Source organism: Dacryopinax primogenitus (assembly GCF_000292625.1).
Source record: "Dacryopinax primogenitus strain DJM-731 SS1 chromosome Unknown DACRYscaffold_23, whole genome shotgun sequence".
In the NCBI taxonomy this organism is placed as follows: domain Eukaryota; kingdom Fungi; phylum Basidiomycota; class Dacrymycetes; order Dacrymycetales; family Dacrymycetaceae; genus Dacryopinax; species Dacryopinax primogenitus.
In genome coordinates this window covers 653,613-680,945 of record NW_024467220.1, presented here as the reverse complement: position 1 = coordinate 680,945, position 27,333 = coordinate 653,613, and the positions used below count along the sequence as shown (strand labels likewise).

At 51.9% G+C, this 27,333-nt stretch overlaps 9 protein-coding genes across 9 annotated transcripts; 3 read left to right on the top strand and 6 right to left on the bottom strand.

The window, feature by feature from the left end:
• Window positions 1-330: 330 nt before the first annotated feature.
• DACRYDRAFT_119553 (extracellular solute-binding protein family 3) lies at window positions 331-1,158 on the bottom strand (the record flags this gene model as incomplete). The annotated part of the gene is made up of 1 exon (XM_040770819.1): window positions 331-1,158. One exon carries the CDS (start codon window positions 1,156-1,158, stop codon window positions 427-429), a length of 732 nt encoding a protein of 243 aa, XP_040624376.1. The 3' UTR covers window positions 331-426.
• Window positions 1,159-1,371: 213 nt separating this feature from the next.
• Window positions 1,372-3,831, bottom strand: DACRYDRAFT_85056 (MCM-domain-containing protein; the record flags this gene model as incomplete). The annotated part of the gene is made up of 6 exons (XM_040776715.1): window positions 1,372-1,876; window positions 1,926-2,116; window positions 2,166-2,632; window positions 2,683-3,439; window positions 3,492-3,618; window positions 3,671-3,831. 6 exons carry the CDS (start codon window positions 3,829-3,831, stop codon window positions 1,372-1,374), a joined length of 2,208 nt encoding a protein of 735 aa, XP_040624375.1.
• Window positions 3,832-4,173: 342 nt separating this feature from the next.
• On the top strand, window positions 4,174-4,975 carry DACRYDRAFT_112012 (het-c2 protein; the record flags this gene model as incomplete). The annotated part of the gene is made up of 5 exons (XM_040769328.1): window positions 4,174-4,203; window positions 4,258-4,342; window positions 4,392-4,569; window positions 4,623-4,758; window positions 4,811-4,975. The coding sequence occupies 5 exons, from the start codon at window positions 4,174-4,176 to the stop codon at window positions 4,973-4,975; spliced, it is 594 nt and encodes a 197-aa protein (XP_040624374.1).
• A 353-nt stretch (window positions 4,976-5,328) lies between these two features.
• DACRYDRAFT_91729 (uncharacterized protein) lies at window positions 5,329-7,683 on the bottom strand (the record flags this gene model as incomplete). The annotated part of the gene is made up of 10 exons (XM_040777018.1): window positions 5,329-5,655; window positions 5,705-5,967; window positions 6,015-6,229; window positions 6,278-6,542; window positions 6,588-6,699; window positions 6,750-6,863; window positions 6,915-7,001; window positions 7,050-7,243; window positions 7,293-7,341; window positions 7,621-7,683. 10 exons carry the CDS (start codon window positions 7,681-7,683, stop codon window positions 5,329-5,331), a joined length of 1,689 nt encoding a protein of 562 aa, XP_040624373.1.
• DACRYDRAFT_25199 (root hair defective 3 GTP-binding protein) lies at window positions 7,615-10,649 on the top strand. The gene is made up of 13 exons (XM_040774055.1): window positions 7,615-7,746; window positions 7,798-7,895; window positions 7,947-8,021; window positions 8,070-8,304; window positions 8,358-8,478; window positions 8,525-8,734; window positions 8,785-8,983; window positions 9,031-9,282; window positions 9,330-9,454; window positions 9,505-9,643; window positions 9,693-9,919; window positions 9,966-10,315; window positions 10,371-10,649. Exons 1-13 carry the CDS (start codon window positions 7,652-7,654, stop codon window positions 10,552-10,554), a joined length of 2,310 nt encoding a protein of 769 aa, XP_040624372.1. The 5' UTR covers window positions 7,615-7,651; the 3' UTR covers window positions 10,555-10,649.
• Window positions 10,650-10,812: 163 nt separating this feature from the next.
• DACRYDRAFT_112009 (general substrate transporter) lies at window positions 10,813-13,003 on the bottom strand (the record flags this gene model as incomplete). Its single annotated transcript, XM_040769327.1, has 11 exons — window positions 10,813-11,077; window positions 11,124-11,259; window positions 11,310-11,487; window positions 11,538-11,601; window positions 11,654-11,770; window positions 11,816-11,908; window positions 11,961-12,127; window positions 12,178-12,224; window positions 12,284-12,464; window positions 12,517-12,591; window positions 12,647-13,003. 11 exons carry the CDS (start codon window positions 13,001-13,003, stop codon window positions 10,813-10,815), a joined length of 1,680 nt encoding a protein of 559 aa, XP_040624371.1.
• Window positions 13,004-14,068: 1,065 nt separating this feature from the next.
• Window positions 14,069-15,831, bottom strand: DACRYDRAFT_25198 (delta-12 fatty acid desaturase). Its single transcript, XM_040774054.1, has 5 exons — window positions 15,527-15,831; window positions 15,231-15,476; window positions 14,870-15,180; window positions 14,653-14,818; window positions 14,069-14,605 (listed from the first exon to the last, which is right to left on the bottom strand). Exons 1-5 carry the CDS (start codon window positions 15,625-15,627, stop codon window positions 14,185-14,187), a joined length of 1,245 nt encoding a protein of 414 aa, XP_040624370.1. The 5' UTR covers window positions 15,628-15,831; the 3' UTR covers window positions 14,069-14,184.
• Window positions 15,832-17,684: 1,853 nt separating this feature from the next.
• DACRYDRAFT_112006 (uncharacterized protein) lies at window positions 17,685-19,061 on the top strand (the record flags this gene model as incomplete). Its single annotated transcript, XM_040769326.1, has 5 exons — window positions 17,685-17,879; window positions 17,939-18,064; window positions 18,118-18,216; window positions 18,268-18,681; window positions 18,726-19,061. 5 exons carry the CDS (start codon window positions 17,685-17,687, stop codon window positions 19,059-19,061), a joined length of 1,170 nt encoding a protein of 389 aa, XP_040624369.1.
• Window positions 19,062-22,364: 3,303 nt separating this feature from the next.
• On the bottom strand, window positions 22,365-24,745 carry DACRYDRAFT_85045 (AAA-domain-containing protein; the record flags this gene model as incomplete). The annotated part of the gene is made up of 3 exons (XM_040776714.1): window positions 24,095-24,745; window positions 23,929-24,046; window positions 22,365-23,884 (listed from the first exon to the last, which is right to left on the bottom strand). Exons 1-3 carry the CDS (start codon window positions 24,737-24,739, stop codon window positions 22,365-22,367), a joined length of 2,283 nt encoding a protein of 760 aa, XP_040624368.1. The 5' UTR covers window positions 24,740-24,745.
• Between the last annotated feature and the right edge of the window lie 2,588 nt (window positions 24,746-27,333).

Here is a 27,333-nt window from a genome sequence, read left to right as displayed (position 1 = left end):
CCTAACCCTAACCCTAACCCTAACCCTAACCCTAACCCTAACCCTAACCCTAACCCTAACCCTAACCCTAACCCTAACCCTAACCCTAACCCTAACCCTAACCCTAACCCTAACCCTATTCGGTTGGCAAATGGTCGTTACAGATGTATCATGGAGGACAGAGCCCTTACCCCACTGCTAGGATTGAGGTTACAATCAGGGTTGCATTAATGGTGGTGCTTGTAACCCTGTGTGTTTTGGGCCGGTGACTATTTCTGTTCCCTTGCATTAGCGCCTGCGCGTAGGTGGGACCGTATTTCGCTGTGTGAGGAAGCACCGGAGGTGCAGGGTGTAATATCTATTGATATCGTCATTGTCTAGTGAGATTTCCATTCGAATTCGGCATCCTGTGCTGCTCTCCTACAAGTAATCACAGATCGAGAACAATCAGCTTGTAGCATCGGGCGGAGCAGCCAAAGCTGGGTCCTGCCCTGCTCGCTCAAGAGCTTGTGCCACAAATCCACTTGCCCTCAACTCGCCAACTAGATCCGAGAGCCATTGAACCGTTTCCGGAGACTTGCCCTTCTTGATGCCGACTGCTTGCTGAATAACCATGAATCGCTCCGGAATTACTCGGAGATCAGGGTTTTTAGCGACGTAGGCCAACACCGGACCGCGAACTCCGGCGGCAGCCTCAAGCTTGTTGGCGCGGAAAACGTCCTGACCGTCACCGTCGCCAAAGACGCAGGTAGCATGCTTGAGGGTGCGAGAGAGGTACAGGTGGTACGCAGAGCCTTCGTTGACGCCAATGCGAACGCCAGGCTTATCAGCGTCTTCGACAGTCTTGATAGGCGAGTCTACCGGAACAGCAAAGACGCCCTCAATGAGGACGTATGGAGCGGTGAAGGAAACCTCGGCGGCGCGGACGGGCTCGATGGCAAGATAGCAGATGTCAGCCCGCCCCTCGTTCATCGCCTCAAACGATTTGCGTGCAGCATTGAAGGCGATGAGTTGCAAAGGCAGACCAAGGCGGCGCGCAACTTCGTGTGAGATGTCGACGGTGGGGCCGGTTGGCACGTCGAGGGTACCTTGTGCAAGGATGGGGTTGCCGATGTTAATGGAGGCACGTAGCGTTCCAGTAGGTGCAAGGTCTTTGGCGATAGCGGTGAGGTTGGCCATGATGTTCATGTGCTCTGGCGGCGTTGGCGAAGTGTGCCAAGCGCCGCCGAGTAGTTTAAGTACCCGGCATACTGGAGGATTTGCAGACTTGCGACATAGGATGCAGGTGGAGGCCCTGAGGTGACGCGGGGCGGCCCGCCTGTGAAATGCCGTGATATACGAATGAAATTACTGCGACAAATACAAAGGAGTACCAGAACAAACCACAAAATATTACACGCCCATCCGATGAACAATCTTTTTCTGTCCCGAGAAACGCACTACCTCGCGCTTTTCCAGCACCCATAGGCAGCGCTCCAGCGCTCGTTCTGAGTAACCCTGACCTTGACAGAACTCCTTCACCAGGCTTTGATAACTTGTGCTCCACCCGACTGGCAGCCTCCGGCGGATTTCTTTCTCGATGCGATTAATCTCATCCGTCATCTCACCACGCGAGAGCCCGTCTAAGGACGACGTCGAAGCCTCTACGGCAGACATAGTTGAGAATTTGAAGAGCCGAATCGCTTCGTCAACATGGTGCTCGCCGACGACTGGTGATAGTGTCATTTTCGCCAGAGATTCTGAAATACGGATAATAGCCTCCAGTTGACGAATAGTAATAGGAATAGAACTTCGTTCGTTGGTGTCACGCTCGACCTGCTGAACCTGTTTGCGCAAGCTGACAAAATGACTGCTGAGCATCTCAGCCGCTTCAGGCGTGAGGCGTGGGGCGCATTTGCTATCAAGTACATGAGCATACACATCCAAGATCACGAGTAACCACTCACGCTTTAGCGTGCGCTATATATCGCTTCATGGTGTCGACATCAATCTCACCCTCGATTTCGTTGTTGGTGCGACCCATGTGAATGTTCATGACGTGCTTGGCGATCGTTCGATCACGCTGCTCGTCATGTTCATCGCGTACAATGAAAATCATGTCGAAACGAGACAAGATTGTAGTTTGGAAATCGATGTTCTATTTGAATGGGTCAGTTAGCTGTCTGTTGACGATAATCGTAACTCACTTCGCCGGGCGTCCGCATGTCATCGTAGCGACCAAAGACGGGGTTGGCGGCAGCGAGGACGCTCGTGCGACTGTTGAGTACAGTTGTAATACCGGCTTTTGCAATCGAGATTGTCTGCTGCTCCATGGCCTCGTGGATGGCGACTCGGTCTTCATCTCGCATCTTGTCAAACTCATCGATGCAGACGACTCCTGAGTCGGCGAGCACCATTGCCCCACCCTCAAGATAGAATTCCCTAGTAGTTGGATCTCGCTGGACACTCGCCGTCAGACCAGCAGCAGATGATCCTTTGCCGCTGGTATACACTGCAACGGGAGCGACCTTCTCGACAAACTTGAGCAGTTGACTCTTTGCGGTACCGGGATCACCGAGGAGGAGAACATTTATGTCCCCACGGAGCCGCATGCCATCGGGTAGAATCTTCTTGCTTCCTCCAAAAAGGAGACAAGAAACAGCTTTCTTGATGTCTTCCAGAAGGATTAGCACCAATTGGAACGAAAAAGACGTATAGACATACCCTCGTTACCGAAGATACTAGGCGCGACGCTCGCTGCAAATGTCTCGTAGAAATTTCGCTGCCTGCTCATCCTGCCAAACTCCTCCTCCTCCTGCGGGCTGAAACGCATGCCGAATGGACCACCACCAGCGGCACCAGCCCGCAACTCCTCCAGACCCAGCACCCTCAAGTAGGGGTTTCTGACCGCAGCCGCTTCACCGCCTTTCTGGCGTCCCGATGGAGTGTAAGCCGAATAGATTCCCGTGGCTATTACTCGAGTGCCGGGAACGAGGCGTCCGGCAAGGGCACGTTCGACACTCAACAGCATACGGCGAGGGAGCTCACCGACAGGAACCATGTCGGGCGCTTCTTGTAGTTTGATGACTTGACAGTCAACGAAAGCTGACTTGTCATGTATGATTTGGTAGGGATCGAGAGGACAATCTTTTTTCTGGCCCTCGGGAGGAATAGACTCGCATTGACGAGGGAGGTCCTGTCCACTAGAGCCAAGGGAAGGACTAGGATGGATGATCTTGACATGCCGGCAGGAGCGACACTGGAGATGAAGGCGAGTGGCGCGAGAAGAGAGTACAGCAGCTTGAATTACGATACCAGGTACTCGAACGAGCTTGGAGAATGTAGGTGCAGAAAGGCCGCGGAATTGGAAGAGATTTGCCTCAGACGTGAGGATGATCTGACAGTCGGGGATAGTGTCGGACGCCTTGGGGTCTAGAGGGTAGAGGATTTGATGGGCGGCGCGAGTAATAGCAGTCTCAAACTGCAGAGCAAATTCAACCCACGAAGAAGGTACAACGAAGTACGCGACTCACCGCGGGCACCATCTCCGTTGGCCTATCCTGAATGGCGTGCAGTAGGTCCTCGTTCCATATTCCTACGTCTTTGAGAGAAACACTGAGGACATAGTTCTTTAACAACAAGTTGGCTCGGAGACGATCCCTTTGGTATTGTCAATCAACCGCGACGGATGTGAAGACAGCGCGTGACTGACCGATACTTGAACTCATTCGACTGCCGAAAACGCATTACGAACTCGTAGAAGTTGTGCGCCGCAGCGGATGACCTAGAGGTGTCACCGCCGTCAGCAGCAGAGGCACTAGAACCCGGTATTCCTGAGACAGCATATATCCTGTTTGCATCAAATCCAGACATTGTTGAGAGACTGAGCCAGAGGAGGAATACAAGTGGATGGTGTGCATGGAGAACGCGTCCCTCTGCCTTCCTCGACGCGCCTTCCATTGCAGTTCAGGGCAGGCTCTCACGCGTCTCTCGGAAGAGCCACGCGAGCTCGGCTCCGTAGGATGAACACCGCCCACGCTGGGGAAGGGGCCTCACCTCGGACGTGCTTCAGGTCCATCGGTGTCATCGTCCGTTACTATCCCATACAGCCTTGTTCTTTCGCCTACTTAAATACCACACTCAGACCCATTTCAACCAACCATCTTACGCTTTGGCCAATCCAATTTCACAGCTCACTACCTACCACCACTCATCATGCCCACTTACTTCGATACCATTGCGATGGTAACGCATTTCGTTCGGTAGTCGTCGAAGAGGTGCTCATCCACCTTCTACCAGAACTTCGCCAACGTTGAGGTTGGCCCAGATGGAATTGAGACAGTTCAATTCCTGCAAGCTGCGGAGGCTCTCTCGAACATGTTCAGTACGTCCTCAGACACCGGCCCCTATCTCGCCCACTAATCCCGACCCAGCTCTATTCAACTCGACCGCATTCAGCGTTGTCCAGAGCGACATCAATGGCAACATCAAGAAACTTCGTGAACGGTACGACGCAACTGGTGAGAAGTCGCGTACCATCGAAATGTTGGTGGTAAACGAGCAAGGCGAGAAGAATCGCACAGCAACCCAGGGCTTGCTCTGGCTGAACCGGTATGTGTACTTCTGAAACGACTCCGTTTAACGCCCTGACAATTGGGTCACAGCGGTCTTCGATTCACCTACGTTGGCCTGAAGCATTCTTATGACCACGCGGACAGCGCACTCTCAGAGAGTTTCAACATTTCCTATGGCGAGACCCTCAGGGCCCATCACAGCTTCATTACTCGTGGTGTCTTCAGTGTGAGTAGTTCACATCGATTTCGTCTCCGTGCAATACTGACAAATACCATAGGTCGCTGTGAGGGCGGTTCCTCATCGCGCTAGCCTATTGAAGTCACTCGGCGAGCCGGAGGACCGAGTTCTCCAGCAGCTCGACGAATGGCTCAACGCCCTTGGGCAGCTCACCCAACGCATCGACAAGTTCTTCGAGACTAGTGACTACGCCAAGGGCTTTTGATGTGTTTGTTGTTTAAGACAATAACGATGTTCAGTGTGTTAAGTAGATGAGTCGAGTGTGATTGTTCATGCAGGTGATAGATACGTGTTGAAATCAATGTACAATAGTGATGCAGAGAAAGCATGAGATTGCCGTCTTCCTTCTTCCCGAATTTGGCACACCCGACGCTTTCATCGTTCCTGCTGTGTCCTGTCTGATCCTACCTTTTTTCTTAGAGCTTTCTCGAGCAGTGCTGCCAGAATCGCTGAGATACCACGGTCAATTACAGCGGCCGACGGCAGGAGTTTTCTGTACCAACAGACTCCAGAGTGGCAGCGTTTGTTTCTGCCGTTACAGTTGCAGCGGCCATCTTGTTATCTTTGTCTCTTCTTTTCCTTCTTGGTTTTCTTAATCATCTGAGCAGGATTGCTGTTCTCTTCTGCAAGTGGCGGAAAGAGGATGTCCATCGTGTCGGGACGCAATTGCGCCCCTTCTCCTTCGGCGGCGATCTTTGTAGCTCCAAAGTCTCGACCAGTCACTTTCAGAATATCCAATAGCTGGGATGCCTTTGTCGGCATGAATGGTTGCAAAAGTATTCCGACGATGCGAAGGGTCTCGTAGCAATAGAATTGGGCTCGCGCTACCGATTCGACTGGTTGGGTGGTCTTCCAAGGGGTCAAATGTGTGAAGTATCCATTCGCCTAAGACGCGCAATCAGATATGAAGTCCATCTGCGATTCCACAACTTACTTCGGTGATGCAGTGCTCCAAAGCATTGGCAGCATGACCAAATTCTCTCCGATCCATGTGCTCTTCCACAATACCGGGCAGTTGTTTCAGAAGGTCGTGAATTTTTTTGTCCTCCTCATTCACGTTTTCTTCTCCCGAATAGACGGACTTCTGCAAACGCGCTCTGCCAATGATATTCTTGCTCATCATGCGGGGGAGAAGGTTACCGAGGTTGTGTCGCAAGGTTCCATTATAGAATCCCTGCAGCCGCTCGTTCGACCAATCTAATAGGCTTAAGAAATTGGTGCAGGAGATCAGATGTTGGACGTACCAGCATCATCTGTCAAGTTGCCGCCAGCTGAACACAAATACATCCGTACAACATCAGCACTATATCTTGAGATGGCTTCGTTTGGGTCGGCGACATTCCCTTCACTCTTGGACATCTTCTTTCGATCCATCGTCCAGTGCGCATGAGCAAGAATCTGTTTGGGAAGATCCAGGCCCACAGCCATAAGGAATGCAGGCCAATATATGGCGTGGAATCTGTTCCAATTATCAGATATGAGATTAGAGACGAGAAGGGTCTGCTACTTCACGATGTCCTTGCCAACGACCTGTACATCTGCTGGCCAGCCGTGTGCTAGGGAAGAAGTATCTCCATCCCAGGGATATCCGGTAACGGTCAAATAATTGACAAGCGCATCCAACCACACGTAAACTGTGTGTTCCGGATCGTCAGGTACTGGAACCCCCCACCCAAGTCTCGATCTAGGGCGTGAAACAGACAGATCGCGCAAGTTGCCTATATCCTGCACGATATTCACCACCTCCTTATATCGTTTGCTCGGAACAATTGCTGAGAATGTTCAGCATCCATCATACATTCTGGGAGTTACAATACCTTCGGGATTGACAGTTAACCACTTTAGGAGGGGTTCCTGGAAGGCGGATAGCCGAAACATGTAGTTCTCCTCCTCATACCATTCCACAGGGCGGCCAGTCTCTTTGGAGACCTAGAGAATAGTCAGTATAACGCAGCAATGAGCGGCGAGCGGCGACCTACACGGCGCTCATCTTTCATTTCTATCTGAGTATCGGGGTAGAAACATTCGTCCGCTACGCAATACCAACCCGAATGGCTCCCCTTGTAGATTTGGTCGCGTTTTACAAGTTCCTTCTACTAAGAGTAAGAGTTGCCTTCGAGACAAGTTAAAACAATTGCACGTACCCAGACCCACTGTACCGTGTCTTGATGAACCTGTTCAGTCGTTCGTATGAAGCGGGTATAACGAATGTTTGCGGCGTCCGCCAGATCCTGTTACAATTCAACAGGGAGTTCATCATAAAATAAGACCATACTTACTCGGAAATTCTGGCTCACGATGTCACAAAAGTCTTTTGGGTCCCTGTCTGCGGTGAATGCCGCGCGCTGGACCTTCATACCAAACTCGTCCGTGCCTGTTGACAGTATGACTGGTCGATCGGGATGACGGAGGCGGGACCATCGCGCCACGACATCGGCAATTACTGAGGAATAGAGATGACCTATATGAGGGGCTGTAGATAGATGAGCAAGAATCCAACGGTAGTTTCAACTGATGCTTGCCTGCATTGACGTAGTAGATCGGCGTGGTTGCGTAGAATGGCTTGTGCTCCTTTTCAAGCCGTGGTAATGCACTTGAGATAAAACGTGACTGGAATAGCTGGCGTCTCCAGAACGTATTCAGGAGCCCCCAAGGGAGGGGCCGCTGCAACATCTAGCTAGGGCATTCAATGGATTCGACGAACTTTCAGTTGGCCAACCAATCCGAGGTCAGGGTCCTCGAGTCGGACCCTTCCCGGAGCCGAAATAAATGAGTAACTCCGGGGGTGTGACGTTGCGGTGCGTCCCGCGTCGCAGTTTGGGGACGACAGACAGGGTTACAACGACCAACCCTCCTATCCTCACTTTCTCTGCAAACCACCATGATTTCCGACAGCGTGCAGACCCCGTCCATAACAAATGGACATGCTGATGCTAGCATGCGTGTTCAAGTCATCGACGAGGACAAAAAATTCAAGTTAGCAGATTCATATATGCTGGAACAAGTCCCCAACTCACGCGCGTACAGTGCGGACCTTAGCAAATGGATTGACAAGTGGGGATTGCGGAGTGCTGGTTTTGATTATGATGTTGTCGCTGTCTTTGGCTCTCAATCTACGGGGAAGAGTGCGCACTCCTGCTCCGCGTTATTGGTGTGCTGCCTGATACGCTTGCTAGGTACTCTTTTGAACAAGCTGTTCGGAACTACGTTCGATGTCATGGACGAAACTCAACGCCGACAAACAACCAAAGGCACGCTGCTTTATGACATTAACAGACTCTTGTCTAATGATAAGTCAGGCATTTGGATGTGCCGGGCGGATGATCTTCCCGTCCTCGTCATGGACGTTGAGGGAACTGATGGTCGTGAACGCGGCGAGGACCAGGATTTCGAGCGGAAGTCTGCCTTGTTCTCACTGGCATCCTCCCAAATTCTGCTTGTCAACCTATGGGAGCACCAGATTGGGTTGTATCAAGGAGCAAACATGGCGTTGCTCAAGACGGTGATCGAAGTGAACCTGTCCCTGTTTGGAAAGTACGTTGGGAACGTCTACACGATCAGAGACCTGTATCTGATGTATCAATCAGAACCGATCAAAAGACACTACTTCTTTTTGTTATTCGGGATCACGTCGGAGCCACGCCACTTACAAACCTTTCAGCGACGTTGACTGCGGATATCGAGCGCATATGGGCATCCGTGTCGAAGGTAATTGCTGGGCATATCCCCTACTTCCTTCTGACACGCTCTACAGCCTGAAGGTCTCGAATCACGGTTGTTGACGGATTACTTTGATCTTGAATATGTGGGACTGGCGCACAAAATTCTCATGCCGGACAAGTTCGAGGCGGACGTGAAGTCCCTTCGGACGAGGTTTACCTTCGGACCTACCGGATTTTTCAAGGAGAGGTATCGTCGCAGAATCCCAGCAGATGGTGTTGGTGTGTATATGGACTCGATTTGGGTGAGTACTACCTGCCGCAACTTCGGCGTATGAATCTCAGACGATCAAAGGAACAAGTCTCGTCGAACAAGGACCTTGATCTTCCCACCCAACAAGAACTCCTCGCTCAATTCCGTTGCGATGAAATATCCAAGGCTGCGCTCGAAGCATTCACGTCAAGGGCCAAGGAGGGCCGGAGAAACCTGGAGGGTGGAAAAGCTGTCGCCAATCTGGGTGGCATGATGCGGGATTGGAAAACGGAGGCCCTTCGTGTGTCCCACGTGTACAAGCATCATGGACGTTCTGACAAAAAACAGATCGATTTGACACCGAAGCTTCACGCTATCACGCAGGAGTGTACAAGTCGAAACGCGAGGATCTCACTGCCGCCCTTCATGCGTATCTTCAACCTCTCTTCATGGCTCAGCTGAAGAATCTCCATAAGAGCTCCCTTGCTCTGTTCAAGGTTCAGTTGGAAGAAGGGTTAAGGAAGGATGGGTATGACTTTGCGACTGTGGTGGGCGATGCTCGAACAAAGTCGCAGACCGCGTTTAAGGAAGGTGCTGACGGTAAGTGCGGCATTATAACAGTCGAGCATGCCATTCATACAGAGCAGAGGTTCTTATTCCGGATGCGGACTGGGATTACGACCTTGAACTCCAGCAGCTAGATGAGGACCTTACTTCACTTACTGCGCTCAGCAAGTCAGACGAGATGAAGAAGATGGTCAATTCTATCGAGGTATATCACTTCTCTTTATGGGTATGTACACTGTCTCATTCAGTGGGCAGCGTACGTTCAAGCGCGAGATCGGGGAGAAGGTCGACTTGGAGCTGGGCAGACCTGGGCCCAAGATGTGGGATACCGTCCTAACTGTCTACTCTGCTGCTCTCCAGAAAGCTGAGCAGGCGTATGTGAAAAAAGCTAAGAGTGCGTTCACAAACTAATTCTGTACACCTGTATATCTGACTTTCCACAGGTTTCGGTTCCACCCCGGACGAAGATGCAAAATCGCTTTTGACTCTTCGTCAGCGTGCCTGGCGCGCGCTAAAGGTCAAGGTCGACGAGCATACTACTGAGACTTTGCTGCTATCCAAGCTGCGAGCCAGCTTCGAGGAGAAGTTCCGATATGATGAGAACGGTGTTCCCCGAGTATGGAGCAAAAATGATGATATCGATGGCCTTTTCCGCAAGTCCAGAGACGAGGTTAGCGTATGTGCCTTGTCTTTCGATTTCGTTCTGACTGCTTCAGACTGTTGAGCTGATCACCGTCTATTCTCGTATCAAACCGAGCAACCCAGACCTGCTTCCTGCATTTCCCCCCGAGGAGGAATTCTCCGGGATTGATGGCAACGACGAGCCATTTGAATTCGAAGAGTCATTGCTTATCTTATCTGAGGCCAAGCAAGTTGATATTACGTCCAAATTCCGACGAGAAGCGGATGCATACTTCGTGGAGGCCAAGCGAAGCATTGTATCCAGTATTGCACAGATTCCCTACTGGGTGTATGGCATCATTCTCCTGCTTGGATGGAATGAAGCGATATTCGTCTTGTTCCATCCTATCTACTTGTTCACTATTATAATGGCAGGGGCTGCAGCGTAAGTACTTATGGTCACTTCTCCTACGCGTACCTTCGGCTAAATTTTACATTAGTTATGCCATTTTCCAACTCAATCTTGCTGGACCTCTATTCCAGATTTCGAGAACGGTCACGAACGAACTACAGCGACAAGCACACGGTCGCTTGAAAGAATACTTTGCCGATCCACCTGCATCGCCCTCAGGAGACCTGAGGCAGCGACGCGTATCGCCGGGTACAGAGATGCTGGAGAAGTAGAAGGCGGTGGATTATTCCTTGGCTATTATACCTGCCCAGAGGTGGGACTTCTTTCTATACCTACTTAATAACACCTGTCGCGGTTTGCATAACACATTTAAGATCTTGAACACATCATTGATTATGTGCCTCCGGTGGTGGAGAAATTTCGCCAAACAAAAGGGTTAAAACTTGTCATATTCGTTATTCGTAAAGTGCAGGCCGAGCAAGTTCGGAAACCCGTGCAAGAGAACTCTCCGTTCTGTATCAACTTATCTTTCAAGCTGCTGAGGGTGTATCGGTCTCTCCGTCAACTTTCTCAAGGTGACCACGGTTGACCTTCAGCTTGACGCGTCGCATGGATGCCCTTATTGGGTTGGGCGACTTGAAAATTTCGTCGAGCTCTTCGATAGTGAACCCTCTTGTCTCGACGGCAAAGAAGTACCAGACAACAACTTCAAGAGCTGTCCAGCCAACGTACATGAGGTATGTCTTGTACCCAATATTCGCGAGGGCAATGGGAATACCATAAGTGTTGACGAAACTGCGAAAAGTGAGTGTGACGTCAATAAATTCGAAGACATGCTCACAGGGCAACATTGCCGAGGAACCCATGCATTGCCATGCCTTTTGCGCGCTGAGTATAGTGCAAACACTCCGCACAGTAGAGGGATTGCAACGGTGTGTAGGCAAATGAAAAGAAGCCACTGAACAAATTGATGAAAGCTAGAGGTTATCATTAGCAATTGCACAGACAAAAGCTGCCAGATCCGCACCAATGGCAGCATTAGAACCCGCTATGTTGTGAACGCCGGTTGATCCATATAGACCAGTGAGAAGGGTGATTAGGGCCAGTGTAATGCAGAGCACCAAAGTGCCCCAAATGAGACGCCCACGCCTACCGAACCAATCTGTGGTAGCTGCTCCTGAGACGGCACCGAACCATGAGATGAACTAAGCGGGTTGGTCAGAAGTAAGAATGGTCCTTGAGCACTATTTCTCACTGTCCCAATGAAACTAAGGACCACGCGGCGGTTCTGATCCGTGATTCCTACGTTCTCGTACAGTCTGGAAAACGGTGATCAGGTACTAGTGGATAGAATTGGAATGAGCCTCTTACACTGGTGTGAAGTAGCCCAGACCGTTGCCTGACCATTGTCCAAAGAAGCTCATGATGACCATCATCCAGGATCGCCAACGGAACTCAGTGTTCTTCCACAGGCAGGACCAGTCCCACCTGAATTCCATAAGCCAAGAATCAATCCTGATACGTCGGGCGTACCACTCTTGCTTTAGCATGTCTTCTTCGGCAAGGGAAGCGCGAATTTCGCGCATCTCAAGCTCTACAATGGGGTGATTGGGGTCTCCATCAGCACTGTTCGTCCGATCAATAGGGCAACGTGTAATGACGACTGGCATGAACATACTGAAAGTCGATGATAATCTTCAATGCCTCTTCCTCACGTCCATGGGCCATAAGCCACCGCGGACTCTCTTTTATGAAAGGCATGAAAACGAAGAGGCCAACAATACATGCTGGGATCAGCTGGAGCAGGAGGGGGAGTCGGAAGGCCCAAGAGCTCGTAAAATTCGTCTGAGCACCACTAAGAAACACCCGGTTATCCCAAGGATATATTCACTTACACTTGACACCATGATGCCAGTGACAACGACACTGCCGACCTGATAGACTGATATAGGCCCATCCTAGTCAACATCTACACTTAAACATTTGCTATAAGAGGCTTACATGTATTGTATAGACCCGCTAGACGACCACGCCATGTAGGAGGAGTGATTTCGGTAGCATAGGTAGGCGCCGCGCATGTAGCAAACGCAATACCAAATCCCAGCACGAACCGACCTCCGATGAACATAGCCTGAGTCTTCGCGCCTACGATTAGGCCAATGCCGATCCAGACAAAAAATGCCTGAGGTTTCCTTAGTTAGATCAGGTCAGGTTATGGGGGGGTTGAAACACACGTAAAGAAACATTCCACCACGACGCCCAAGCTTTTCAGTAGCAATTCCGGAGAATGGGGCGCCGACCATGTTGCCCTGTTACATGATGTCACGATGACAGTTGGTCTGCGGCTACATATAGAATGCTTACCACGTTATATATGCTGAAAACAATGCTGGTCGATGCACCAACTTCATGCAGGCCAAAATAGCCTAAGTACTGGCTCATCGTGTTGATAGTACTCATGATAGATCCATCAAAACCGTTCGCCATGGAGCAACAGTACGGGATGACAAGGCATATATAGAGCCTGATTGCATTCCAACTCCAAGCCTTCCACTTATATTCAGCTTCAAGACGCGCATAGTCGATGTTTCCACCGGCGACGACGGCACCTTCTTTGACCACGATATGTGCGGCGACAACCTCGTCAGAGCCAAACGACTCCTTGTGCTCGTCCTCAAAGACCTCAGTCGGGGTTGGCAAAGTAGCTTGCGGTGTTGCCATACCAGGAGATCGTTAAGCAGATTCCTGTGGGAGACTGTTGACAAACGCGACGGTATTTGAGTGTGACGGGAGTCCGTCAAGGCGCCTTTGGTGCCTGATACGTATGCGGGGTAGAATTTCTGAAGACAAGCCGATCCAGAAGTCACCTCCACAGTATCCCATGACCTTCATCCTCGATGCATTGAGAAAAAGTATGTACCTATCTCTCTTGCACAAGATGCGAAAGAGAAGCAGGAAAACACTCAATGCCGCGCCGGATCTTCGGGACGAGCCCACTCGAGAATCCTGAATCCCCGTGCCAAGCCAACAATACAGCAGCCAGTCTATCGGAAGCCATCCCGTAGTTGAACGCAACAGAATGCGGAAAGAACCGATATAGCTCGCTAGAAGGAAGCACCATCATCTTCGAACGAGCATGGAGATATGACCGCATTTGCCAAAAGGGACATCGCCGTTGAAAGTCAACCTTGTTCGGAACTTCGTTTGTCCAACGCTGAATGCTAGTAGGAAACAAGAGTCGTCCCGAGCGATCCGAAGTGCTCTTATTGGCAGATGCGGAGATGACCGAGAGAAGAGTGCGCATGGTGCATGGTCACCGGTAACAAGGACACATTGATTGAAAACCGATTCCGGGGTAAAAGTGCCCGGCCACGTGCTTCCCCACAATCGCACCCCGCATTGTTCCAACCTTAATCAAGAAAGCACCACGAGAGACTCGGTCCATCGTCCCGAGAAGTCGAGAAGAGGAGATTGGACCGATGTTAATCCGCAAGTTATTTTCCCGTCTTCTTGGATCCGTATTTGTCGAAAGGAGTTATGCGGACATTCGCTGATAGAGCACCTTGGCGATGATATGCTATAGCATCATGCCAAGCTCTTTTCTTCCCTCCTTATGCTCTCTTCATCTTGCTGGTCACCTCTCTCCCAAGCTTATACCGCAAAGGCTGGTCTGATGGCGGAGCTCGGGAAAACGCGGACAGGTGTGAACTTGGGACTAAACTGTTCCGTGATGCGCAGTGTGTTAGCACCTTGCGCAGGCTCCAAGTCACTGGGCACAATTCTCACGATAGGCTGCAGACAATCTGCATTGCATTGGCTTGGAGTAGTGCTCTCGCTATCTCGTTCTCCTGTTCCCCGTCCTACTTCGAAGCTCACTTAACCGCCGCTCGCTCGGCACATCTCTACTGGACGTCAACACCCGAATCGCTGATCATGCCCTTGTCCGAGAAGACCGCGACGGACTTGGCGAACCCCTTAGCATTCTTGAAGAAGACGACGTCACCCTTGTCCTCGACGAACCTGCACTCCTTGTATGACACCCAAAAGGACTTGAACATGTTCTCCTTGCTCTCCATGTATGCAGGCCCGAGGCGAGCCTTCAGCGCGCGTGTTGCTTCCCAGGCATGATAGTGCGGGATCTTGCTGTGCACATGGTGGGAAACGTGCGTCTCGGCGATACCGTGGAGGAACCAGCCACCGATGGGGCCCATCAAGGTGCGATCCATGGTCGCCAGGGCGCCGCGGGGGAACGTCCAGGCACCAGCCCGGTAGTGGGGGAGGAGGGGATCGGTGTGTTGGAGGAAAGTGATCATCACCAGCCAGCTGTGAAATCGTCAGTGCTGCTCTCTAGCAAAATTTAGTGTGCTTACTGGTTGACCCAGAGATAGATCGGCAGGTAGAACAGGGCAACTTCGGCAATGCCGCGGTAGTATGCCCACGTCGCCAAAGCTCCAAGCCAGAGGGCAATCCCGATATCTGACGCAACGATCTGCCAGTAGTGACGAGCGTCGAAGATGACGGAGTTGGGATTGAAATCTGGCACGAAGCTGTTAGCCTGCAGCATCTGGAACGCATGAGGTGACTTACGGTTGCTGCCCGCAGGGTAGCTCAACTGCCCAGAGATGTTGGCTATTAAGTACGTCTGCCAGCCCCCGAGCTGCTGGATGAGGAGCTTGTAGACCTGGTAAAGCGGAGTCTCCTCCAGTGCCTCCCTCAGCTCCTTCTGCCTGCTATCGGCGATCCAGCGCCCCTCACGATCTTCCCTGTTCTCGTCGAATGCTGGTAGGCGGTGTTCTGACCGTGTGATGGGAACGAAGACCTGGTCGCGCGTCATGTGGCCTGTGGCGGCATGATGCCTCCCGTGGGAGATACGCCACGAATGGTACGGTACTCCCAGACTGTATGCGCGTCAGTGCTGACAAACCGGGAAGGATGAAAAGGGGCATACGAAGAATGCAGCACGAATCCAACGGCATTGTTCAGCGTCTTGCTCTCCGAGAACGCCTGATGCCCGCACTCATGCGCAAGAACCCACAGGCCTGTGGCTGCCAGACCTCCTGCGAACCAGTACGCGCTCCAGAGGGCGAATTGGGCCCCGTAGTAGTAGTATGGGGGCAGGTCGAGCGTCTGGAGGAAGACGCAGCCCTTTGTCACGCCGTATGTGAGGGCAGCGAGGAGGGAGAAGTCCCAGATGCTGCATATCATCTTGAGTGTGAGACAACATTCTGCACGAGAGGTACTGACACGTAAAGGAAGGAGTAGAACGCGTTGCGCTTGAAGCAGTGTGCAGGGATGACGTCGAGGAGATCCTTGATTGTGAAGTCGGGGACGACATACTTCTGCATGTTCTGGGAGACATGTATATGCTCTCCGTCTACTGTGTGGTCAGGGATTGCGGGTGGGGTTGCAGCCATCTGTCGTGTCGCGAGCTGGAAGTCTAATATTCAAGAATTCTAAGAGTCTATGAACGATCCTTGAAGAGAGCAAGGCTTTTGAAGAGAATGAAATGCGAGCAAGTCGATGATGGTTGCGGGTGGGAGGGAGGGAGGAGGGAGGGTATGTGTATGCCGCAAAAGAATGACAAGAGAAGAGCAGCACAACTCCTATGGTTGCCCACCCGCCCGGAGCTTTGCGCTCTCTCGGCCCACCCACAAAATTAGGTTGGGGCAAATTATTAGCTTCCGAGTCAGATCGAAAGTTCCTTCCCCGCGGCCAAAATCCCGGAGAATTTATTCCGTTCGTTGCCGATGGTATCAGGGGCTGTGATATACTTGCGTCCCCTGACATTGTTAATCACCATATTACCACGAAGACGGTCAGAATACATATTAATTGGGACCATCTGATTCCTTACTGGGTTATCATCAATGTGACCAATGTGACCTTTTGACAAATTATCAGCACCAGCTTCTCATATATATTCCTCGGGCACCGCAGCCTCTTCGGTCTTCCCATCCCGTATTCGTCGGCACCGAACGCTCTCCCTCTCCTCGCGACCCACCGCGCCAGCAGACGACCCCAACGTTATCTAGTTCGCGACCGGCGAGAAAAACCGCAGGAGACAGAAAAACCGGGAAACACCTAACCGTGTGTGGTAGTTACTGATCAGAGATGACCGGCAAACTCTAGGTTGTTCTGTCAAACACTCGTAGTTGGCAACCTCTGGTACTTTGGCGTTCATTCGGATGGTCAAGTCACCGATCTGCTGCGGTTTGTTCTCTCGCCTCGCAAGATCGTACCACATCGCAGTGGAACCTGCTTCAGTCGGCGTTATATAACAAGCAATAGGGTAGACAATGTATAGTGTACAGTGGTCATGCCTCATTCTCCGCAGCCTCCTCATCCACTGGCGTGACCCCATCCTTATCCTCTTCAACCCCTTTACCTCTCACTCTCACCCCCTCAAACTTCTTTCTAAGCGCCTCGTACCTGTGCCTCATGCTCTCCCCCACACTCCTCCAAACCCTCTCAAACGCTTCCTCAAAATGACGTCGGTCCACATAGATCCCCTCCGCCTCCGCTTGTTCCGGAAGAGACTGTTCCGTACTCGGTCCATGTAGTTCCTGATCTCCAGATTGCATTGCTTCGCCCAAAGCATATCGTAATGCTGTACTTGCAGCCTCGGTAACGAGTGCAGTGACGTCGGCACCGCTCATCCCATCTGACTTATCGGCCGCTAACAGCATTTCAACGGCTTTCCATTCCTCGCCGTCTAGGCCGCCCCTGACAGGAACTTTCTCTCTCTGCCGTTCGGCCGATTTCCACTGCTGGGTAGTGAGGGGAATCCTTCGCGTTTTGACGAAGGCGTGATCAGGGGGATCGCTGTCATGAAGTCTGCCGGAGTGAGTGAAAGGCCGGCGAGCGCTTCGGGTGAGAGTGGGTGCGGGATGGAGAAGAATATTGAGGAGAATGTTGATGACACGTTAGGTTTCGTTGCGGGAACGAGCTGTGCATCATCCATTGACACGTCGCCTTCTCCATTTACTTCGACAATGGGGACCGTGGGCGGTGCTCGGATAAGCTCATTGAAAATCCTATCGGCAGCGCATTCTCCAGCAGCAGTATTAATGAGCGCTTCGAGATCATCACCGACGAAAGCAGGTGTGAGCTTGGCAAGCATCCGGAAGCCACGTCACGTGACAAGCTTAAGGTGAGCTTCTCGGCTGGTAGACGCATAATTTGTACTCGAGCATATTCTCGTCTGGTGTATGTCGAACACTCGAGATCGCATCGTCTTGGTCGATGTCAGGCACAATCGATCGGATCAGATCAGCTTGTAGTGGCGATGACCGAAGAAACTCTTCCCCCCGCGGCAGCAATTCAATGATACGTGGCATTGTTCCGTTCTGACACAAGGACAACCCCCCGCCCCACTAGCAGTTGTACTTGCTTACCTGCAAGGATGTATACGCGTGATATTCAACCCATTGATCTCGACAAACGAGACGGCGCAAAGGACGTACTGTGCTTGGCTATCAAAAGTCGGGACTGGGACATTAAGGCTCAGCTGGATGCCATCGAAGCTGTTGTCGCAGTCGTCTATCCTGGGTCTCTGTGGACAGCCAAACAAGTTGAGGAGCAAGGAATGAACAATATTGTATGTCGATATCTCTACCACTTCCCTCTCTTCCTCCGCTCTTATACTCAAGTAACCAGGTGTATCTGGCCACACAGGTACAAGGTCAAAAGTCGCTCCCCCACAAGTTGGCCAGTCTGGACCGAGTGATTGTACGGATCGCACACAAGAGGAACCATGATACCCCCAAGGACTTTGAGGCGGAGGTGCGCTCATAGTATCATGAAGCCCATTAGCATCTACTCACCGCAGGACCCAGATTGCAGCGATGCGCCACGTATACTGTCACACACAAATCCCTGTACCCAAGGTGTTGGCCTATTCAATTGATGATCACATTTCAGTCATGGAGTTCATTGTGCGTATCATCTGAGATTTGTCGTTAGTGGTGCTGACTCAATCTCTCCAGTCTGAAGGAATGCGCCTGAATCGTGCATGGCCAAAGCTCACCCCAATGGCCAGAAAGCAAACTGTCCGTGACTATGCCAGAATTATTTCCGAGCTGCACAAAGTGGACGGCTACAAAGGAATCGGCTCACTGCAGATTGAGAGCGGCTGCGGACTGACTCCCCTGAGGCCGCCGTCACTCCCCAACTCCGATCCTAGCACAAAGCCGCTGGAAACGACGTTCAAGAATGCAGAAACCCTCTTGAAGACGGTCTTGCAGACGCGATCAGATTATCTTAAGCAGGCCGACCCGAATGACAGAAAGGGCCTTCCTTATTGGGCGGACTTGAAAGACGCCCAAGAAGTCTATGAGGCGCTGCTTGAGCGACTTCCGCGAATTTGCCGCCCTGTAGACGATTGTCCCCGGATGTGTTTAGTGCACCCGGATTTGGAAAGCTGCTTTGTTCTCACTTCAACTAGCGTGCTTTGTGTCTGAGGGGAATTTCTAGGAATATTATCGTCAGGCCCTCTGACGGTACCATTGTGGCCGTGATCGACTGGGAAAAGGTCAACATACTTCCCGCCGCTCTTCTTTCGTGGCTACCACTTTTCTTGACCGAGGGACTCTCAAAAACAGAGTCTGTAGCTGCCGTTCAGGCGTACCGCCAAATTATCAAGGAAACTGATCCGGATCTCCTCGTCTATTTCGATCCCAGCTACGACGATTTCCGGGAGGTCGCGTGGGTGGCGGCGATGGATGTGTGGTACAACATGGAGACCAGGGAGATCATGAGTATAGTTCAAAGGACCCCCTAGAGTTTGGGGGTCGTCCTCGTCAGTGACTGCCACACGCGGTCAGACGTTTCCCGTGTTTTCAAGTCCTGTCTCCTGTGGTTTTGCTCGGTTGCGAACTAGATAGCGTGGCAAAAATTGCGGTTGTCTGTCAGTGCTGGTGCGAGATGTCGTCTAGAATGTGGTTCTGCGTCAAGCCATCGTCCAGAATGTGGTTAGGGTGTCGTTGCATCTACAATATGGTGAGGGATGTGGATCGGGACATGTCACAACACGCCAACATACTGCAGAATGAGTCCGTGCAGATCTTCGTTCATCTCTGTCCTGACCACCATGGCCGTTGTCCTCAACCAAAAGTTCAACACCTTGCTCGACGCGTCAAATGCTCTGATCAACCACTCGAAGGAGCAAGCAGCCTCGCACCGTGTGAAGGAAAGGAGGAAGGGGGTACTTGCTGGGGGATGCCGCTTCGAGGAGTGCCTGTTCAGTGCCAGAGTTGTTGAGGATGGGACGGAGTTAGTGGTGCGACGTATTGTTCCGACACATACCTGTCAAGCATTTGCACCCAAGCCTCGAGCAGCCACAAGCCGAATCACCTACCTTGTTCCTGAGCTGAGAAAGACGCTCTCAGTCACAGAGAAGGTATCGACTGCCACCATCATTGAGATGCTCCAGCGCCAGAGCATTATTGTATCCAAGCAGCAAGCACGTCGGGCACGTCGCATCATTGCTGGTGAGACCATCTCACAGCAAGTGACCGAATTTCAGAAACTTCCGGCATATGCAAACCACCTGCGAGCATGTGATCCTGATGCAACAGTGGACCTTACCCTCGACTCCAATAATCGTATCAGCCTGCTCTTCATCTGTCCATCCCCAGCCAAGAATGCATGGCGTACAGTGCGTCGCTTTGTTGCAGTAGATGGCACATTCACCAAGACGGCATTCAACTATATTGTCCTCTTTGCAGTTGCATATGATGCCGAAGATCACCTTCTCATGCTTGCTTGGGCGGTGGCACCAAAAGAAGATATGGAGATATGGGGGAGATTCCTCCGACTACTCCGTGAAGCTCTTCCAGGACTCAACCTCCCAACCACAGTCCTCATATCTGACCGTCAAAAGGGGCTCCTCAAGGCAATACAAGAAGAGCTCCCGCTTGTTGATGAATCGTATTGTGCACAACATATCTGCGCAAATGCCATTAGCCGATATGGTCCAACAATTGAAAGCTATACCCGATGACTTTTCCGCTCAAAGACTGAGAAGGCATACCAGGAGAACCTTGATCGAATCCGATGTGACTTCACCACTGAAGCTGGTGACTACTTTGCTGCAATCGATCCGACCTGTTGGGTAGAGTACGCATTCAACTCCCCAAGATTCAATCGAGTCAGCTCAAATGCCGCAGAGATCATGAATGCTGTCTTCGTTGAAGCGCGTGGGTTTCCAGTACTCCATCTCCTTGACCGGATCTGGACAAAGCAAGCAGAGTGGTTTTGTGAGCGGAAAGAACGAGCAAGTCAGTTACCTGCTGGCTATGTCCCTCTCTACCAAGCAACCCTTGCCCAGCGCTGTACTGCAGCTCGTCGCTACAAGCTCCTCCCATCAAGTACTGTTGCTGCTCTTGTCCGGCCCACCCTTGATCCAGAAGGGGATGAGCATGAAGTCCTCCTTGAGCCCACACTCCGAAGCGGCTACTGTACTTGTCGTGACTTCCAACAGATGCTCATCCCCTGTGCACATGCTATTGCACTGTGTCTCCGTTTCAACGTGGATCCTGGTCTGTACATGGACGATGCATACCTTGTCTCCTCCCTTCAAGAAACCTATCACATGCCATATCCGCCTATCCGCCTCTCTGAGCTCCAAGCTCACAGCCAGGTCAATGCCCCACCACTCAAGAAGCCCCGTGGACCAGTAGTACACAAGCGGAAGGAGGCAGGAAGGAGACGACTGAAAGCGAGCACATAGATAACAGTAGCCAATGTCGAACCACATTGTAGACGTGTCAAGACCCTAACCGTATTCTGAGCCATGCCTTGATGCGGAGCCGTATCCTAGATGACATCTCGTGCTGGTGCGGTGGGTCGTGAGAAGGGGGATAGCGTGAGGGGCCGACGAATACGGGATGGGAAGACCGAAGAGGCTGCGGTGCCCGAGGAATATGAGAAGCTGGTGCTGATAATTTGTCAAAAGGTCACATTAATGATGATAACTCAGTAAGGAATCAGCTAGTCCCATGATACATATATGCTGACCGTCTCCCTGGAAACATGGTGATTATCCGGTGTGTGCATGGGTCTGACATCGGCAATGAACGGTAATATGGACTGACTCCCTGCTTCATCTTCCAGCCAGTTGTCATCACCTGACAAGGAGACAACCCGACACGGTTCACATTCGAAGGCTGAAGTTACCCCAGTAGGCAATGCTTCACATCCCGAGGAAGCTATCTGCGTTGTCATCGTGTGTCCACTGAACCTTCTCCTCCACCAGCTACCCCATATAGTTGCTGGACGACCTATCGAAGGCGGTGATGTGTTGCCAACGTTGGAGATCAGTAATGTTGCACTTCTCGTGCCGGAGCGATGCGGTCTGAGGATACTCAATAATCCAAGTGTCAATGTATCGATATGGGGGCCAACAAGTGCTGTATGTATAAGAGCTCAAGAAAAGGTTGAGACATCACTCCCTGTCTACCTCCTGCCCACCCTACATGAGTTCTCATGCACTATAGGACTTTGTCACATATCCTCACATACATACACTGAGGATACATGACAAAGTCCTACAGCGCATGAGAGCTCACATAAGGTGGGGAATGGTCCAGTCCAGTCCAGTCCGGTCCTGGATGGTCCCAGATTTTTGGCAATAGTTGGTCCCTGTCCAGTCCTGTGATGGTCCGGTCCTCAGACGGTCCAGTCCAGGACTGGATTGGCCGGACCGCAGTCCTCAAAGTCCGGTCTAGGACCGATGCCATCCCTAAACAACTCCAAGCCTCTGGTACGTGTCCAGGTGACTCCTGTGAACTCTCACTGATAATAATATTCCCAGTACCAACCTGGTGAGATGCTACGGTTGGGGTTGAGGCTCTCGCCGTTGGAGTTGTGGTCGGGTACACGACCGCTTTCGGTAATATTCTGATCAAGTACAAAGACGGGAAGGGTGCAGAGTTGCGAATTGCCATTGGAACTGACCAAATCAAGACCAGAGTCTGAACGATGTTAAACATATGCAGTACCTACACAAATGTTTCTCCGAACTACAAAACCCCTAAATAGATATGGACTCATGTGATCGATATCGTGTCAGCTGTGCATCTCCTTACTCCTCATCCAGCATGACCCCATCCTTATCCTCCTCAATGCCCTTCCCTCTCACTCTCACCCCCTCAAACTTCCTTCTAAGCGTCTCATACCTGTGCCTCATGCTCTCCCCCACACTCCTCCCAACCCTCCCAAACGCTTCCTCAAAATGCCGTCGCTCCACATAGATGCCCTCCGCCTCCGCTTGTTCCCGAAGAGACTGTTCCGTACTCGGTCCATGTAGTTCCTGATCTCCATTTTGCATCGCTTCGCCCAAAGCATACCGTAATGCTGTACTGGCAGCCTCGGTAATGAGCGCAGTGATGTCGGCGCCGCTCATCCCATCTGACTGATCGGCCGCTAACAGCATTTCAACGGCTTTCCAATCCTCGCCGTCTAGGCCGCCCCTGACAGGAACTTTCTCTCTCTGCACCACCGTCCGGCCGATTTCCACCCTCTCATCACTCTTCGGCAAGTCGACATATACGAGCTTGTCGAACCTCCCTGGTCGGAGAAGGGCAGGATCGATCATATCCGGCCTGTTGGTAGCTCCGATCACGTAAATCGCTTTCCGCTGCGAGAGCCCATCGAGCTCCGCAAGCAGGGTGTTAACGATATTTGTACTTGCTTCCGAGAGCTTGTCCGACCGGCGAGGCACGAGCGCGTCAATCTCGTCAAAGAAGATGACACATGGTGAGCTAGCTCTAGCGCGGGCGAACACCGCGCGCACAGAGCGCTCGCTTTCTCCGACGTACTTGTTCAGCAATTCAGGACCTTTGACAGCGATGAACCCCGCTCGGCCTTCGCTGGCTACCGCCCGGGCTAGGAGGGTTTTCCCGTTCCCCGGCGGACCCCAGAGGAGCACACCGCGCGGTGCAGAGATCCCAAGACGCTTGAACACCTCCGGCCGTCGGATAGGCTGCACGATCGCCATATGCAGTTCTTGTCGTACGCCATGTAGGGCGCCGATATCGGACCAGGAGGTGCTGGGTGGTGAGGGGAACCCTTCGCGTTTTGACGAAGGCGTGATCAGGGGGATCGCTGTCATGAAGTCTGCCGGAGTGAGTGAAAGGCCGGCGAGCGCTTCGGGTGAGAGTGGGTGCGGGATGGAGAAGAATATTGAGGAGAATGTTGATGACACGTTAGGTTTCGTTGCGGGAACGAGCTGTGCATCATCCATTGACACGTCGCCTTCTGCATTTTCTTCGACAATTGGGACAGTAGGCGGCACTTGGATAAGCTCGCTGAAAATCCGATCGGCAGCGCATTCTCCAGCAGCAGTAATGAGCGCTTCTAGATCAGCACCGACGAAACCCGGTGTGAGCTTGGCTAGCATCCGGAAGTCCACATCACCCGATAAGGTGAGCTTCTCGGCTTGTACGCGCAGAATCTGCTCTCGAGCATTCTCGTCCGGTATGGGCATCTCAATCTCGAGATCGAATCGTCCTGGTCGACGTAAGGCAGAATCGATTGAATCAGGCCGGTTTGTAGCGGCGATGAATATGACAGGCTTGTTGTCGAGCTTCTCCCACGACATTTCTGAGACAGGTCAGCGAGCATACAACGAAGAGCATTTAGCGTACCATCCATGCAGGTCAGCAGCTGAGCGACAATCCGACGCTCCATCTCCCGCTGTGCGTTATCTCGTTTCGGTGTGATGGAATCTATCTCGTCGAAGAATAAGATGCATGGTGCGAGTTTCTGCTCGTAATATTAGCACACGTGAAGTGCTGTATGATCGCTACGTACTGCGGCCTCTTCGAAGTACCCTCTTAACGCTTTCTCCGACTCTCCAGATGTCCCCGCCACCACACTCGGCGCGCTCACGGGTATGAACGGGACGCCCAGCTCCCCAGCGACAGCGTTCGCCAACAGAGTCTTTCCACATCCGGGTGGACCATGCAGCAGCACTCCTCTCGGCGGTTTGGTTCCTAGTCGGAGGTACAGCTCTGGGAACCGAAGCGGTCGTCCAATGGCACGCAAAAGCTGGTCAATCTGTGCCTGTACGCCGCCTAATTGAGATAATCGGACTGATGGAGGTGGGCGCTCCTGGATCGGTGTCGGCTTAGGTCGTTTTGAACTGCTCGCTTTAGCGACCGGGGCAGGTCTCTTCCGGGACGAGCTCACGGGTAAATCGGTAACAGTTGCTTGAGCTAAGTTAAACGGGGCGCTCGTTTCAGGTGGAGGCGTCGGTGGTTGAGAAGGAGGGGTGCCAGGGGCGGTAGGTAATCCCTCTGCGATCTCCGGAGGTACCAAGTCGGGTCCAGGCTGCAACGCATCGGTCGGAGCTACAAGTGGGACAGGAATCGTGGGAGAAGAAATAGAGTTAAGATTTATTTTTGTTCTTTGTCGATGTGATGACCATAGGGAAGTTACTGAGGAATTCAGCGCCATGTTGGCCAATTGCCCTTGAGTTGCACAAGTCACGACCTCCGTGCCAAAACATTTTGTGGGCCCTGAGTGGCGGTGCTAGGGTCCGCTTATGAGGGCATCCAGGTTTTGGGGCACATCTGCACTCTGGACTCTGGATACAGATGTCAGGGTCCTAAGCTTAGTAATTTAATCCCGCTCCGCGTCAAGCGGGCAGGGCAGGTGCATTGCTCAGCAATTCAGTAGCCGGTGCTGCCTAACACCGAACATGTAAGTCCGATAGATACAATTAGTTAGTGCTCTATCTAGATGTCATGTAATTATTAATTTATACTACTACACAAAAAAAAGAAAACAAAGGACTTGGAGGACATCACCTCCAAGCCCGTCTATTGTATTTCTACACAGTCAATTCACCAATGACTATGGTTCATGGCCCTTCTCTTACTCTCCCTCTTCATCTGACTCCACCCACCAAGCCTGCTCATCCATCTCCACCTTGCCATCCTTCAGACATCTGTCATTCTTCCTCTGGGCATGCAGCCAGAACCTCGCCCATGTACTCCCTGGCCATTTGCTGAACCTTTTGATGAGCTTCTTCAGGCTGGCAGACTCCAACAACTTGGCATGTTCATACCAAGTTTTGTACTTTCCCTCAAATCCATACACCTCCTTGAAGGCTTGCCCCCAAAGAATGTGGCCTAGTGTAGCCTTGTCTGTATAGCTACAGATGTGGGTGATGTTGCATGTGACTTCATTAAAAGTCCACAACCCAGGCCACATCTTGTCCAGCACCTCCAGGAGCAGAAGTTGGGCAGGGGAGGATGACAGTGATGGGTGCAGGCTCTGGCAGTGGCAAAGTCAGGTCAATGGTGCCTTCCCAGTCCATTGCCATTGGCATGGCTGCTGCAACGCCATTGATCATGTCCTCCACATCCGGCAAATTGTCGGCATTGAGTGTAACCACTCCACTACCCCAGTGTGGACACTTAGGGTTGCTCAGCTTCACATCCTCCACCATCCTGGGCCCAGGTTTGGCATTCCTCAGGTGTACCGGAGCTGGGGATCCATCATTTATGGCCAGTTGTCTCCTCTGGGATGAGCTTTGGGGAGTAGGCATCACAAAGTTACCAGTCAGAGGCAATGATGGTGGGAGGAGTGGGGATGGAGTCTGCACCAGGGGATGCTTTGATCCTTGCTTATGGTCTCAAACCACAACAGGCAGCGCCCTGCCCAGTTCTTCAACTACCTGGCACCTGTCCTCGTTCACTCTGCCCAGCAGGCAGATCAATGACTCATCCTTTCTGACCTGCACCAGACCCTCCCTTCCCTGACAGATCCATGTCCCCTGCTGCGATTCGAGGAACTTTGCATAGGTGATGTTCTCAAACTTCATCCCAAGGTCAGAGCTCAGCTCCAAGCCCACATGACTTGGCCATTGGCTCATCCTTGTCCACAGCTTCCCTCCAGTGGGAGACACTTGCAGGGAGAACCAGTGGACCTGTGTCTTAAGTGGGAGTTAGAGAAAAGTCATTGTGTTAGTAGTTAGCTGCTTACTGAGGTGAACACAATCAGTCCAAACACCATCTCTAGCATCTTCTCCATCTCCATCACATGCCATTGGCATTCCAGAGTAGCTGCCCATCTGCCATCCATTTCACAGTACAGCCCATGTGGGGATGGACCATGGAAGGCTTGCATCAATGGTCCAGCCATCATGCTGACTTTGACATTCTGCTCAAATGCCTCAGTGTGCCCCCCCCTTTCAACTTGCTTACCCTTTCCTTTTCCTCCTGCTGTCCCACCCAGAGCCATGACCTGCCCTGCCTGCCCCCAGGCTGACTGATCTGCCATCCCATCCCTCTGCCCAACCTCCAACACTTCATCTTCCATCCCTTCCCTATCTCCTCCATTCTCCCCATCCTCCCATTCATCCAACCCATTGACTTCTCTTGCTTCCCCACCTCCTTCAGTCTTTTCTGCCTCAGGCTTGTGGACAGGGCAGCCCACTGCACTGTGACCAAACTCTTTGGACTTTCTCATGTCCCTGCAGCACTTGGCACACCATTTCTTGCGGCAAGCTTGGCAACCTGGTCCCTTGCAGAGAGGACACTTGGGTCCTCCCTTTTGGGGACCATTCACTGGTTGACTCAAGCCTACTGGGCTTGAACTCCATTGTGCCTGGGCTTTGTCAACCATGTGCTTGACAATGTCATCTGGGTGCAGCCTCTGGGTATGAAATCAGAAGCTCTTCAGGTTATGTTTCCTACACTGCATGAATGATGTCAGTGTGGTTCAAACTACAGGGTGCAGAACTTATGAGGGTGTATACAACCCCATACTTCTCTGGCTTCCCCCCCTTTCTGTCCAAATGCACTAGAGGCACCAGTGCTTCAGTACTTCTGGGTGCTGAACACTGGATTGTGGCCCCAATGTGCTTCACCTTCTGTTAGGGCAACACAGGCTGACTAAGTCTGCTCACCTAAGAGTGCCAAGAGTCTAAGCAGGCAACAAGGAAGTGGAGTAGACCTGATGACTAAGACCTATCTACAGTATAGGTACCTGTGGATGATCCTAAGTGACCAAGTCTGAAGAGACAGTCCTGGGCAGAGTAGGCC

Coding starts and splice junctions, on each gene's coding strand:
- DACRYDRAFT_25199 (XM_040774055.1), top strand. CDS start 7,652: ATGATTTCCGACAGCGTGCAGACCCCGTCCATAACAAATGGACATGCT. Junction 7,896..7,946: donor CTCTCAATCTACGGGGAAGA/GTGCGCACTCCT, acceptor TACGCTTGCTAG/GTACTCTTTTGAACAAGCTG. Junction 8,479..8,524: donor TATGGGCATCCGTGTCGAAG/GTAATTGCTGGG, acceptor CACGCTCTACAG/CCTGAAGGTCTCGAATCACG.
- DACRYDRAFT_25198 (XM_040774054.1), bottom strand. CDS start 15,627: ATGCAGAAGTATGTCGTCCCCGACTTCACAATCAAGGATCTCCTCGAC. Junction 15,181..15,230: donor GGATTCGTGCTGCATTCTTC/GTATGCCCCTTT, acceptor ACGCGCATACAG/TCTGGGAGTACCGTACCATT. Junction 14,606..14,652: donor ATCTATCTCTGGGTCAACCA/GTAAGCACACTA, acceptor ACGATTTCACAG/CTGGCTGGTGATGATCACTT.